This window comes from Saccostrea cucullata, unplaced genomic scaffold, assembly GCF_032062105.1.
Source record: "Saccostrea cucullata isolate Sc308-1 unplaced genomic scaffold, CSIRO_AGI_Scuc_v1 ctg366, whole genome shotgun sequence".
Taxonomy (NCBI): Eukaryota; Metazoa; Mollusca; class Bivalvia; order Ostreida; family Ostreidae; genus Saccostrea; species Saccostrea cuccullata.
This window is the reverse complement of record NW_026931480.1, coordinates 409,784-425,734: the sequence shown is the minus strand read 5'-3', so window position 1 is coordinate 425,734 and position 15,951 is coordinate 409,784. Positions and strand designations below refer to the sequence as shown.

General features: G+C 31.8%; 1 protein-coding gene and 1 long non-coding RNA gene across 4 annotated transcripts in view; one reads left to right on the top strand and one right to left on the bottom strand.

Moving 5' to 3' along the window:
* The window catches only part of LOC134232726 (H(+)/Cl(-) exchange transporter 7-like), a 33,302-nt gene extending 19,260 nt beyond the window's left edge, over positions 1-14,042 (top strand). For 2 of the 3 annotated variants that reach the window (XM_062714714.1, XM_062714715.1), the window contains 5 exons: positions 10,702-10,785; positions 11,101-11,178; positions 11,840-11,926; positions 12,035-12,115; positions 13,395-13,635. In XM_062714714.1, coding sequence (XP_062570698.1) covers positions 10,702-10,785; positions 11,101-11,178; positions 11,840-11,926; positions 12,035-12,115; positions 13,395-13,493 — 429 coding nt within the window. In that variant the 3' untranslated portion in view covers positions 13,494-13,635. Of the gene's footprint in view, positions 1-10,701; positions 10,786-11,100; positions 11,179-11,839; positions 11,927-12,034; positions 12,116-13,394; positions 13,636-13,658 lie in introns of those variants that run through there. The other variant, XR_009984835.1, reaches the window with a different exon arrangement.
* On the bottom strand, positions 6,389-8,774 carry LOC134232730 (uncharacterized). The gene is made up of 2 exons (XR_009984836.1): positions 8,693-8,774; positions 6,389-7,534 (listed from the first exon to the last, which is right to left on the bottom strand). It is a non-coding gene; the product is annotated as an uncharacterized LOC134232730 (long non-coding RNA).
* Positions 14,043-15,951: the final 1,909 nt, after the last annotated feature.

Below are 15,951 nucleotides of genomic sequence, written 5' to 3'. Positions count from 1 at the left end.
CTAAGAATAGAAATTTCTGTGAAATTGTTTCAAAATGCTACTCCTCGTACAGTTTTGGTTCGATTTCATTATAACTCGGCACACAAGTAGACTACACTAAGATACATAATTCTGTGCATCAGTTTTTGATTTCAATGAACGGTGTTGCCGTGGTTGCTAAAAATAGAAATTTTTGTGAAATTGTTTCAAAATGCTACTCCTCGTACAGTTTTAGTCCGATTTTAATATAACATGGCACACAAGTAGACTACATTAAGATACATAATTCTGTGCATCGGTTGTTGATTTCAATGAACGGTGTTCCATGGTTACTAAGAATAGAAATTTTTGTGAAATTGTTTCAAAATGCTACTCCTCGTACAGTTTTAGTTCGATTTCAATATAACTTGGCACACAAGTAGACTATACTAAGAAACATAATTCTGTGCATCGGTTTTTATTTTGATGAGTGGCAAGGATCATTTTTCTATTTATTGCTGATTTAAAGTCTCAAGTCCCAACTGCTACTTTTCTCTTCCTTTGTTTTAAGTATAAACCAGTAGAGCTACAGTCTCGACAGAGACTTCTGGTTTAAATACAGTGGAGCCTCATTTATCCGGACGCTTTGGTTCCTAGTCAATTTGTCCGGATATGTGAAGCGTCTGGATATCTGAATTACCAGTTAAGCAATACAAAATAACATTAAAAAATTCTGTTCCGATGAAAAGTCGTCCGGATACTGAAGCATCTGGATATCTGGCGTCCGGATATCTGAAGGTCCACTGTATACAAGTAGGAGTTATGAAGAGCAGTTTTGAAATTTGTACAATTATGCTTAATAATATGGAAGCAAAAGGTAATAATCAAAAGCCTGAAAGGCTTCAATGGCGTCGAACAAGAAAAACAATTTTAAAAGATCTGCAAATAGGTCAAGTGAGTGACTCCAGTAACATATAATAATAAAATTTAAAGCTATATATGCCGTATTAGTGTTTTATTTTAAAAGTAATAAATATATGTGGTGTCTCATCAAGTTATATAAGTTATATACTTTCTGCAAATAAGACAATTCCACTCCATCACTGTTAAAAGTTATGAAATATTATTTGGTAAAAATTATTTTCTCTCCGTGTCGGATAAAAAACCGCCTCTTATTGAAATATTCATGACCACGTTGTCTCGCATGTTTACAGCAAACAATGGCCCAAACTCGTGAATGAACGGAAAAGCATGATGGTCTACTACGTTTTTACTACAAACACGTGAGTTAGGGATTGTCAATATTGAGAGCACCTCAGAGTTGGTTGCTTTTTGTGCCGAGGAATAATCACGTGCAATTGTCTTTTCAATGGACATTTTCGGTTGGGTGAACTTCTACAGCTGTCAGCGACTATGGATAAAGAAGTGTGGAAACCATGTTGTGCCAAAATGAAATAACCAATACAAACAAATAATATAATTTGATCAATCAAAATGGTTATTAGATACATTCGATTCTGCATTTCTTAATGGTTCAAAACAACAAAAAGTATTCCACAGAATATCATGTATAAATCTGCACAATATACCGAATGCCAAAACCAGAATACTACTAAATAATATATTTATATTCTTTACATATGAACCACAGTATTTCTGACCCCTTGAAAATAATATAAAAAATCTTGCAAGTAGGTTATCAGCATTGGCTCGGGCTAATTCGAAAGTGAAATTTGGAGTTTGGCAGTAAATTGTAGTGAATGAATAAAATTTAGTAGTGAAAGATATTGGAACTTATTTTACTTGTCAGATTTCTTCGAGCTAGTTGATTTTTATTCTAACTGTTCTATCCCCCCACCCACTTTAAAAAAAACCCGATGCTACCTACCTGAATTAATTTTTCTTAATGGTGTTCATCAAAATGCTTGGTTGTGCCCTCAAATTGGAATAGTTTTTAGAGGCCTGGAATTCCTTGACAAATTTTATTTTATTAGCCCAACTATATTTCTAAGAAGGCAAGATGTATGGTATGTAAGTTTCATCTACATATGTTATGTAGTTCATTTTAAAAAGCCAAAAGGGATAATTGACGATATCCCATTCAGGGTGTAAACATAGCAGTTTAAATTACTTTCCATACATTGTATTTGACATAAAATATCTTTTGCGCATAATGCGCTCCACACTGAAGATCTGTAAATGTTCACCCAACCAAAAATGTCCACTAGCAGTACAGCACGGGGAAACTCTAAACAAACGGACCTGTACAATGGAGTGGGGAAAACTTTAAATTTTCATCATTGTTAATCATTTGTATGCAAATATGAGCATGGGATTAGTAGATAATAATGTACATAATGCATCAAGTCTTTCTGAGAGCGATTTAAAAAACTAGCCTTTTTGAAAAACACATGTAGTATTTTATGTAGTAACCCATAAATGCATTAAATGCAACTCATTGAGCTGATTGGTCTATTTGAGTCCCTCAATGAACAGACGTCACAAAAAATATTTTCCTCGACCTGATGATTCTCGCGATGCTTTTCCCGCGCACATGCGCAGATCCAGGATAAACGTCAGTCCTTTATAAATATGCATGAGAATATCGTGTTCTTTTCCTGACCAGTACTTTGTTAATACCGAATAAAATTTCGTCGAATTTGCAAGAATGCTTCATTTTTGGTAGCTTATCATACTCCAGAAATTTTTGTTCGGTTTCAGCTGTGCAAAAATACTGTTTAACACGGCATACATATCTTTAAAAAAAATAGTCTTAACACAAATACAGTATAGGGCCTGATAGCCTTGTGTCCTGGTCTGAATGAGTCAGGGTTCGAACTGACCAGACATCGTCAGAAATGTCCATCCTCTATATCAATCTAATTTCTTTTCAGTCAATCGAAGACATATGAAGGGTTTCATAAATTATTTTAATTAATTGCCATTGTCAGAGTGTTGTTCTGTTGTATAGTGATTGCATCTTAACTGCAACCATAACTCTAATGTTACAAGTACGATCGACTTACGATAAGCATGATAAGCGCGGTAAACAAATGGAGGAAATGGATAAATACAGTAATACTGGCATTACTGGTCAATATCGTAGGTTGTTCGGCTAAAATTGGATTGAAGATTGTAAAAGTAAAGCTAAGATTAAGAAATTCAATCTTTATAGTCTTGTTGTATTCGTGTTTATTTTGTAATTATTTTACCGTATTTAAGATTGTTTGTATTACAGTAATCGGTCCCAAAATGTGATTCATGTCAATCGACGCACCCTCTCAGTAGAAATTCATCCGCAACAACCATAACGTTTTTCTTGCGTAAAAATTAAACATAATATACATAATATCGTTGTTTTTATGGCTTACGAAGCCATATAGCTCCCGGTGTATCTTTACGGCAAAGAGTTCACTGTGTATTCTAGTAAGATAAAATAGTCCTCGTCTTTTCTTTAATTCTATTCTACCTTTGTTGTGAAAATTACTCACCAAGTTCTTAATCAAAAACCTTGTTATTTTCATCTGATTTTCGCTACTGAAGACAAGATAAACCAAATCAAAAAAAAAACTAAATTGAATAAACTCTTGTGAGGACGCGGAAGAATATCTTCTGACCGTATGTGACAACAGCGCCACCGTTTAGGTAAGTCGATCTAAATGAAAGAAAGAGGACTCTGTCGGGAGTACGTTATCGCGCCAGATAGTTCATAGGAATACAGATTAAATGTATTTTACCTTACAAACTGTTTAAACAGCTGCTAAAAGCAGTGATTTTCTAAGGCCGTTTTTGCATGGCGGTAAGCGATCACGATCTCCCGCCAACTCAATGTTGTGAACTCAATGCGAATCGCGGCACGGGGTATGATGCAATAGCCTAGCTGTCAATTTTTGTTTATTGCAATTTAATTACTGGTATATTACTAAGTATCAAGCTTGTAGTTGATGAAAATATTAATTACTAACCATAAAAATGTAATTGATGGCTGTCAGATATAGTACGAACGGTAAAAGCAATGCACATGTGGGGTTTTCCAACATTCACAGGTCGTTCTATAAATAACGTTGATGCTCCGACGTGAAAAAAAAAGATTCATTATTTAAACACATAATATTTAAGAATTTTCTTTTTGCATTAAAGTACTGAAAACGAAACGTGTGATTAACATGATCAATGTTTACAAATTTACTTTATGAACTCTGGGAAAGCACTTTGTTCAAACAATGTTCAAACGCATGTGCTTCTGATACCACAGGAGTCGGCAATTTTATCAATAAATAGAAAATAAATGGTAAACAGGCATAAATCCTACCAGTGAGCTTCGCGAGCGTAGCGAGCGAAGCGACAGGATGGCAACGAGTTTTCTCGATTTTCTCTAAATCGCTGTCCAGCCAACATCAAACTTCACATATCAACTTCGGAGTATCCAGTAAGTAATTCCTAACATTTTTTACCATTCAACTACCCTAAATTATCTTTATAACCACACTTTTTCACATCTCGTTTACAACCAGCGGCCATTGACAATCGGCGTGACGTCACACCCACTGCAGCAAATAATAATTCTTCAAATTAATAAATATGCTATTAAAAAAATATTTACCAATGAATTGAGTTTTTATTTATTTTTTAATGTTTATATAACTCAAAAAAACATTATCTAACTCTATCCCTTAATATAAATTGGAATGTGTTGATTCAAAAAGAAAGGGAGATAATCGTCTACTTTCGTTTGTGGGAAAGAATCAGGGGCATTAAGACCCTAAATATGCCCCAACCATAATGGACAAAATATTATAAATATTAAAAGAATTATGATTGAATCACACCTTTTCAGACATATTTTGATGAAAAAACCACTATTAAGACATTTTGGGGTCAATACAAAAATAACACAATTTTCACTGATTTCTCGAAATTCTTAATAATTTTTTTCCCTGTAAATATGATTAAAGAAATAAAAGATGGATGTTTAATACAAGTACAACAGAAATGATCTTAAACATGTGAATAGAATCTATTTTTTTAGCTATAAGTGGTAAAAAAAACGGATTTAAATGTAAAACAGTTGTTTTTGTCCCGCGCTTTCGTGAAAGCGAGGGGACATTAAATCTCATCCGTCTGTTCGTCTGTCCGTCAGTCTGTAAGTCTGTCAGTCTGTCCGTCACAAAAACTTTAACCTTGCCCATAACTTTTGATTTAATGGAGCTATGACTTTCATATTACACATGTGTATTCCTTGTTACAATACCTTTCTTTGGGTACCCACCAAATTTGACCTTTTGACCTTGACCTTTGAGTTTAACCCACTTTTACACAAAAATTCCAAACTTTTACTTTGGCCATAACTTTTGAATGGTAGGTACTAGGACTTTCATATTTCACATATGTATTTTTTGTGGCAAGACCTTTCATTGGATACCAACAACCTTGACCTTTCGACCTTGACCATGGAGTTTCAGTAATTATGAAAAAACTTTAACCTTGACCATTACTTTTAAATGGTGGTGACTAAGGCTTTCGTACTTCACATATGTAATCCTTGTAAAAAAATCTTCCATTGGATACCAACAACTTTTAACCCTTGACTTTGGAGTTTTAACTACTTTTTAAACTTTAACCTTGGTCACAACTTTTAAACAGTAGATACTAGAACTTTTATTTTTCACATATGTATTCTTTGAGTCAAGACCTTTCATTGGATACCAACAACCTTTACCTTTTGACCTTGACCTTTGAGATTTACGTACTTATGAATAAACTAAAACCTTGACCATAGCTTTTGAAATGTGAGAGCTAGGGCTTTCCTACTTCACATATGTAATCCTTTGAGAAGACCTTTCATTGGATACCAACAACTTTCCTTTGACCTTGACATTGGAGTTTTCACTACTTTGAAAAAAACTTTAACTTTGGTCACAACTTTTGAACGATAGATAATAAGACTTTCATATTTCACATATATATTTTTTTGTGGCAGGAGCTTTAATTGGATATCAACAACTTTGACCTTGACCTTAAAGATCTACTTACTTATGAATAAACTTTAACCTTGACCATAACTTTTGAACGATAACGGCTAGGACTTTCATACTTCACATACGTAATTCTTGTGAGAAGACCTTTCATTGGATATCAACAACTTTGACCCTTTGATCTTGACCTTGGAGTTGACCTCCTTTAAAAACTTTCACTTTGGCTATAAGTTTTTAACGGTCAGGATTAGGGTTTTCATCCTTCAAAAAAATCAACTTCAATGATAATTTCTAAATAAATGACATATGGTAGGGTGTTCATATTAGACACAATATGTCATAAAAAAATAACATCTCACTCACAAAGACACCGAAAGCGGGGGACCACAATTCTTTGAATTTACTTGTATGTATTTCACATAAAAATACATTGAATGCACAAAGTGAACAAGAAATGTATTCAACTAACATTTTTAATAACAATTCATTAAACTTGACAAAAATAACAATAAGGGATTTCAGTTTGCATAAACAAATTCCAGAACTCCTATCACCCACCTATACTTTTTTCCAAAAAGATCATAGAAGTTTAACATCACACCACTCATGCCTTATACACTGCAATTACTCATAATAAAATAATGTTTATCATCCTCACAATGTCATAAAAATGACCTAAGCATCAAAGAATTAGTTATTCTAGTACATGTTTGTCTGGAAAGGTTTTGTAATTACATTGTGTTACAAAAAATAACAAGTACTTGTATAGTCATGTTAATTATTAACAAAGTTCAATATGCAAATAAACACATTGCATAATAAACTATAATTGTTACTATTATCTGAGAAACATTTTGTGATACATTATGCATTTTACATCAGTATATTAATTTTGATAACAATTAATCATATGATAATAACAAATCATTTCATTTGTCAAAGTACATAATTCATCTTTCAATATTTACAACCAAACTTATTAAACTCATGCAATGAATCTACTATGTTTTTGGGATGTACAATGTACTATATTTTAATTTCCCAATTTTATAACAGATGTTAAGAAATCACAATTTAAACATAAAAAAAAATCATAGATACATAAAAATCCCTATTTACAATTAATTAATAACAATATATACACAGCCTTCCACAATATTGTTGAAAACAATAATGGGAGTCTAATGCAGTTGATATCATAACCTGCAGATTGATTGATTAATTGATTGTATATTGTTTAACGTCCCTCTTGAGAATTTTCATTTATATGGAGACGCCTATAATCTGCAGAATGTTCACTATCAAGAATGTTCACTATCAATAAACCAATGTCACAATTCATGTCACTCTTCCGTTGCACTCATTTCACTTTCTGATGAGCCATCCATTACTGCAGGTTGCACAGCTGCATCCTCAAGTAGTCAGCCCAGTCTTGAATAGGTCTTACTGCAAAGTTTGTGTGTCTTTCATAGCCAAGAAACCACAATACTGAGGCCACATGGGCACATGCCCCGACAACTCTGGCTCCAGCACGGCACTGACAATACTAATAAGTAACAGCTCCAGTAACAGGATATTGTTTTGGACCATCTCCAGGCATCCTACAATTAAAATATAAATATCAAAATTAAATTACTATATATATTATGTAACTATGCACATTTTGTCTATACATGAATGAAGGGGGTTACTTGTACAGTGTATATACATTTGCATATGATTTTCTTTACATATGAGAAAAGGGGAATAATTTATTTATACATGTATCACCAGGTATAATATATAATTATTTCATTCATGAAATCAATTTAAATAGCAGTTTTATTGATTTACCTATTTGAGTTAAATGAATAAAATCTGAAGCAATGACATTATTGGGTACTTTAAATTAAAACAAAAAAGATGAACCTTGTAATGACAAACATTTTTTCTTTCATTTAAATGGTGATTTAAATGAATTCATAATATTCCAAGGTAATCTAATTATTTTTTTTAATATTGACAAAAGTTTAATTTTACATTAATAATATTTTAATTAATAAGTTAAAAAAACAACAAAAATACATTGTTCCCACAAGAAAAATAGAAAGAATTTATATTGTTTATTCTGCAAAGAACATTAATTAGATTTAGTGATGTTAGCTTATTTTTAAGAAACATTTTTTTTTATTTCTTTAATGGTTTAACATTAAAAAAAAAAAAAAAAAAAAAACTTCTTGCCATTTTTTTTTTTTTTTATTTTTGACTGTTATAGCACACCATACATTTACACAAAGTACACAGGTACCAGTGTAAGGCTAGACTCAGTTGTATTTGTACTCAGACAGAAAAATATGTTATAAACCCCAACCTAGAAATGTAGTATATTTATATTTTAATGCCGTATATGTAAAGATTTTCACAACTGATAAAACGCGGCTAATCATGAAGATCAACCGGCCGATCGAGGGTTCATATGAATGAATCATGAATATTAGGGCCTAAATAAAAAAGAATCGATGATTAAGTCATTTTTTTTATAATCTATTTTTTTCTTTGAAAGAAGATAGCATGTTGTGTTCCTGTTTGATGTATTTTAGATACACATTTTCTATTTTCAACTGTTTGACATGCATGTGAAGATTACCGTCCCCCCGAGTTCATGGAGTTAGCGGAGTCTGTCATGTCGAATCTGCTATCATTAATAAGTATAGGAGGGGATTTAATTTTGAACAGTGCATGTAAAATTACAATTGCTCTGATTTTCAATTCATCCCTACCTGTTAAATGGTTAGAACTTCGATAAATCTACTGTCACATTTTCTGTTTCCTCCAACTTTGTTTACGTCTGAATGTAAAAACCGAAACCGGAAGCGATCAAAATCGGCCTCGAAAAACATCGTTTTATATATTTTTCAGGGTGGCCGCATGCAAGCAACAGAATGATATTTTGGGATATAATTTATTGTGCCATTTTAAACAATCTATTAAATTTTTACTCTGTTGTTTGCGTGCGGCCATATCTAAATCCTGTTTGGAATGTGAGAATTTGATGGAAATTTCTCAATTCCGGAAAAATCGCCCTACTTCACATGGTGATAACTCAACTACAAATCAAATGTTGAAAATTTTATTGCTATTTCCATCAAACTGGACATCTCGATATATGAAAAATAAACCAACTTAACGATAACACTGGTATAAAAATATTTGAAAAATATTGGGCAGCTCACATATGCTTACTGCCCCTGATTCTTTAAAAACAGAGAGTGACAGTCGTTTCTAATAAATGATTCAAGACAATTGAAGATGTCCAGCAATTTTGGAGCTTCTGTTCAGTAAGTGGATTTTTTAACATCAATTACTAATGCCGAAAACACATTAAAAGAGACTCAAAATGATGATTTATTATTTGCTGCAGTGGGTGTGACGTCACGCCGATTGTCAATGGCCGCTGGTTGTAAACGAGATGTGAAAAAGTGTGGTTATAAAGATAATTTAGGGTAGTTGAATGGTAAAAAATGTTAGGAATTACTTACTGGATACTCCGAAGTTGATATGTGAAGTTTGATGTTGGCTGGACAGCGATTTAGAGAAAATCGAGAAAACTCGTTGCCATCCTGTCGCTTCGCTCGCTACGCTCGCGAAGCTCACTGGTAGGATTTATGCCTGTTTACCATTTATTTTCTATTTATTGATAAAATTGCCGACTCCTGTGCTGATACCCAGTGACCTATATATTCAAAAGCTCTCCAAGTGACAATATCTACATGCAGTAAGCATGACATTGGTGCTACATAATGAGAACAAAAAATTTTCAAGATGACTGCAAGAGTAGATACATAAAAAAAATAAGGGGGGTCATTAGGGGCCTATTTGTAGATAGCAAAAAATAGCACAATAGTGTCAATACATAAAACAGTAAAAAGACTTTAAAGAAAATTTTAATAGAACAATTTTTCGTGATTAGATCTCTGTATATAAAAAACTCTATTGTTGAATAATTTTCAGTAAAATTTGACAATTTGTTCAAAATATATATTTAGCTTTTATTTACCTTTAAAAAAAAAAAAAAAAAAAAAAAAAAAAAAGAATTTATTAGTGAATTTGTATTTTCCATTTAAATATGAATTTAGATAAAATAAATTCAACTGCCGAGAAACACCTCAGGCTGTCAATTCAGCGAACCCCAACCCTTGCATTAAGAAATTTCTGGGGAAAACACTTAGTAATATTCTAGTATACTACATTTCCTTCCATTTTACATCCATGTCAAGCACGTAAGCCATTATGGCCTTTCAGGCCTTTGATTTAGTAGTATTAATTAAAGATACAATTGATTTAATTTTATATTCAAGCTATTATTCATTGTGAACGTTTTAAAAGAAATTGGTTTACAGCTGTTGCTATTTTCTATTGCGGATGCATCCACTGACACGTGCGGTCGCGTAAACCTGACAGACCGCTAGATGACGATCGGGCAAGCCCGACGCCATAAAAAGAATGAAAAAATATTGTGTGAGAATAGTATCCTGGTCAAGGCACCAAAAACAGTTGTTTACGTTTATGATGAAAGGATTAGAGTTTTAAAGTTTCAATCGATAGATATCATAATCTTTAAAAATGGCAAATAATAGTAAATATTTTTTAAAATTATTTTGTTCAGTTTTAATTAAACTAAGAAATGTTTCTCTCAAATACATGTACTTTTTACTACTCAGATGCAGTTGTATGTATGATATAAATATTTGAATTCGTTAATACAGTGATTCTGAATTTTGTATTGTAGTCTTCAGAGGAAGAAGAAATGTCATTTGGAACCTACAGAGGGATCATTTTAAGATCACAGTTACTAGTTCTTTTAAAGCAAAGGGTACGCCATATATATGCAAGGAATGCAATTCATTAACTGTGAACTAACTTTCTTTTCACTACAATTTCCTGTCATTATGAAATCTTTCTAACAAATTGCTCAGCGGTTAATTTTGTTAATTTATAAATCATGCTGAAGTAATTTGCTTGTTAACTTCTATAAACTCTAAGTTAATTGATTTCAATTTTCTCAAAGAGTTGCAGGGAAACAGAATGTTGAAGGAAAGTTGGTTCACAGTGTCTTCTAAGAAAATTTTGAAATTAATAGTAAAGCACAATACTGATTGATTTTCATTTCACTTGATTTATTTATTAGATTTATGGAGATAATCTAACTGCAAAATTGACAACTAAGGATTTTAGAGATGCATATCCAAAGTTTACTCCTGTAAGAGTAAGTATAACGGGACACCTCATACATGTACATGTTACATATGAAAAAAATAAATTTAAAAATCAACTTTTATAAACATTTAAACATTTAAAATAGACAGCACCTAAAATATCACTATTGGATCTATGATGTTTGAAATGAATTTTGCCAAAAGTGTCTAAATTAAAAATGCTATAAATTATGTACCCAATTTGGAAATTTTTTTTTCCAAAATGGCATATACCGGTGTTTATCTTAATATTTCAAAAGAGCACAAGATCTGATCCCAACTCTACATGTGTAATTTGTTACATCAGTCTATAGTTACACATGCCCCTGTAGTACAGGTATTTTTGGTATGAAGGGTTACATTTGAGTTTTTATCAGGTCTGCTTTCCAACATAATTCTTGAAAGCATGAAGTCTCTGCTTTAAAATAATTACTTGAATGCATTAATAACTAATTTTTTAATTCAAATTTGAGTGACAGTTGTTTAAAGATAAGCTGGAAGATCAGTTTTGACTCTTTTGTTTGTAAAAAATGCTACACATTTTATGTTATCCTTATCTTTTTATGATATCTTCAGTAAACTGCATCATGCTGTATGATCTTCATAATGAATGTTAAAAGCTTGTTTCTTTTTGCTTATGTCAAAAAATTAATACATTGGTATCTATTGCAGCAAATTCATATATCCCAGTATGAACGTGAACATTTTGAAATAAATTTAGAGCCATATATGAATCCCGCCGCATACTGTATTACAGATGTAAGTATAATGAAGTAGCTGTATGAAGCATAAATCACAACATTAAAACATTTATTTACATTGTTTATTTATTTTTAATTCAATGTTGATTTTAAATATTTTTTTTAGAATTCTCTTTATCCAAGGATATTTAAATTGTTCAGAGCTCTTGGTCTTCGGCATCTTGTGGTTGTTGACAAACATCATCAGGTATGGACACGTAAATCTACTTCTCATAGATATATTATTGTTGTGAATGACTGAGAAACCTTAATGTTATTAAAAAATCAAACATCATTATTATTGTCCCCCGCTTTAAGGAAAGCGAGGGAACATTAAATCTTATTCGTCTGTCCATCTCTCCGTCTGTCTAGCTGTCCGTCCATCACAAAAACTTTAACCTGGCCCATAACTTTTGAATAAGTGAAGCTATGACTTTCATATTTCACATGTGTATTCCCTGTGACAAGAACTTTCTTTGGGTACCACCAAATTTAACCTTTTGACCTTGGAGTTTGACCCACCTTTACACAAAAATTCCAAACTTATAACTTTTGAATGGTAAAAACTAGGACTTTCATATTTCACATATGTATTTATTGTGTCAAGGCCTTTCATTGGATACTAACAACCTTGACCTATTGACCTTGACCTTGGAGATTTCTGTACTTGTGAAAAAACTTTAACCTTGGCCATTACTTTTGTACGGTAAGGGATAGGGCTTTCATACTTCACTTATGTAGTTCTTGTGAGAAGACCCTTCATTGGATACAAAGAAGTTTGACCCTTTGACCTTGACCTTGGAGTTTAACTTACTTTTAAAAAAGAAACCTTGACCATAACTTTTAAAGGATTATGGCTAAGGCTTTCATGTTTCACATTCTGGTATTCAATCCTTGTGAAGGGACCTTACATTGGATTTCAAGAATGACCTGACCTTGGAGTTTGACCTACTTTTAATAAAAAAAAATCTTTGGGTAATAATATGTTTAATTTGCATTTAAGAAAAGTTAAGTCTTCGTTATGTTGCCATTAGCGGTCCTTTGTGTTTCAGAAACACATCTTGTTCCTTATATTGAAAAAGAGATATGACTTTCATATTTAACATGTGCATTACCTGTGACAAAATAATCCAAGCATGCTATGATTTGTGACCTATTGATCTTGACCTTCAGGATTGATTTTTAAATTTTAAATGACATATGATAGGGCATTCATATTTGAGACAATATGTCATAAAAAAATGACATCTCACTCACAAAGACACCAGAAGTGGGGGACCACAATTCTTTGAAATTGCTTGTTTTCTGTATACTGTACCTGTAAATGCTGATTACTGCTTGTTGCACATGTAAAATTACGTACAGTTCACAATATTGCTTAACTAATTTCATTCATTTGTAACCAAATCTTAGAAGATTAATTAAGATATTTTGATCTGAACAAAATCCCCCCACATTTTTTTTTAAATTGTGCCTTTTTTTAACAGGTTGTTGGTATGGTGACAAGGAAGGATCTTGCTAGATACAAGGTCACACAGAAACTTTGGAAAGTCAGTATGGAGGAACTGTTAATTTCAACTAAATGATCTTTATGTTGGAGGAACTGTTAATTTCAATTCCATGAACTTCACCATGATGATGGAAGAGCTGTTAATTTCAACTCAATGATATTCACCATTGTGATGGAGAAAATGGTAATTTCAACTCGTTGTTCTTCACATTGTAATGGAGGCAAAGTTAATTTCAACTAGATTATCTTCAACATTGTGATGGAGGATTTGTTATTTACAAGGTGATGTCAGATCTTCACTATAGAGTGCTTTTCAGGGACAAATTGTACTTAGAACTTCATTGTTTGTTGATAAATTAACATGTCAAAACTGACATTTAAAAATGTCAAACTGGTACAATTTTGAACAATTGCTTGTATGTATGTCTGTTTAGATCTAGTCAATTACATTCCATGACCTACGCAAATACAGTGTTTATCTCTAACTGTGAATATATTGAACTGATTTGGAAATCCTAATCACATATGCTTTAAGTTTTTTACCCTCAATATCTAAAATTCTCTGATATTTCAAAGACTTACTGAATCCCATCAAGTTAAAAAAAATGGGGTTTGACTGTAAAAATATGTATATGTATGTCTACTGAACACCCTGCATGACTTTGACAATGTATTTTGTACATTATTTTTAGACAAGCTATGTGATTTAATATTTTTTTTATTTTCTTTGTTAATTTTCTGACTTCAGATAGTTTTAAAAATTGTTCAAGTTAAACTGTGATAAATGTTAACTTTGAAAAATAATCATATGGCATAATTGCTCAATGTTTTGTTTAAGCTGAATACAGGTAACTGAGAATCTCAAGAATTTTGCTCTTTTTTCTCTTCTGTAGAAAATCATATAATTAAAATGAATAGGGATTAAAGAGTGGAAAATGTTAAACATGGTTAACTTGCATGAAATTGATTTTAAAAAAAAAAACAATTTTAATTTCATGTACCTTGATTGTAATTTTGGGCATTACTTTTTAAGACCTCAATTATTTTCATACAACACAAAACTCAATATATTCCATCAAAATCTATGATTGTTAATTGATTTCTAATTTGGGTTTAATTTACTTGAACATTGATACCTCCCCTCCCCCCCCCCCCCTCCCAGGATAAAATAAATTCTGTTAATTAATGATAAATTAACACTGTCCATATTAAATCTCATCAAACTTTTAATCTTTATACACTCGTACAGGTAACTTATACATTAAGGGTAATGTACATGGCTTTCTTTGGGTGTTGCTGTACTGGAAGATTAGCAGGTATAGGTTGATTGATTGGCTTAAAGAAAAAGAAATGTCAAAAAATTGGATTTATCAAAGATTTTGTGAAAATACTATAGTTAGGAAGTCCTTAGATTTTGATGCATAACATAAATTTATAGCATAACTCAAATGTAGCATAGACAATTCAGGGACCCTTTATATAGTTTGGTAGTAGAATGTCTTCATATTATCTATATTTCATTTTAGTGAAACAGGCAACATATTTGATATTTAAATGCTCCTTTAAAAAATGAAAATGGTAAACTAATTTTAAGATAGTGTATAGTTATGGAATGGGTTTGAGGGGGAGTGGAGAATTTATTGTCCCCTGAGAAATGAAACGATTTCCAAGGTGATGGAGCCACAGTGATCTTTTTCCCCCAAATGATTGCAGTCTCATTACTTGGGAAAATACAATATATTATATACTTGCTTTGCTTACATGTCCCAAAACAGGACAAGATACCGGTAACTACTGCAAATATGGGAAGCAAATTCTGTCATATTTAAGTTATGCAAACCTGTTATAGAGCAAATTTGTCTATATATGATATAATTTATAAGTTGTTCTGATGAAATTTGCAATATTTATATGTTAAACTGTATTGTTATGTATTATTGAAAATAAATCAAGACTACTTCTTTGTTATTACAAATCTTTATTTAACCTTTGAAAATATATCTGTCAACTTTGTGTTCTAAAAAACATTAAGTTATAAAAATTGGCTGTTCTCAAAGCTTTTTTACCACTGATGCAACCGTTAACATCTTAAAAATCAGTTTATTGTTTATGTACGTGTAGAAACAAAAACAAAACAACGAGATTTGTTGTGTATTATTCAAAAGTATTTGATTTAAAAGTGACAGATCCAAGTTATGCATGGTGCAAGTTACAAATGGAGGAATTACAAGAAAACAAGCAGAAAGTGTCGTTTAAAAAAAAAGGGGGGGGGTGGGGTAGAAAAAATGTCAAACTGATACAATTTTGAATAAATGCTTGTATGTTTGTCTGATTACATCTACATACCATGACATACGCAAAGACAGTATGTAAATCATATTTATAATTACTAATTTTTTATTCCCAAAAATGCAATTTACAGTTGAACTTTGATATCTTGAACACTGGTAATATCTCGAATAACATGGATATGTTTAAGTGACTCGGGACTCCATGCAAATATTTTCTGTAAATATTTTACGGTCAATACATGT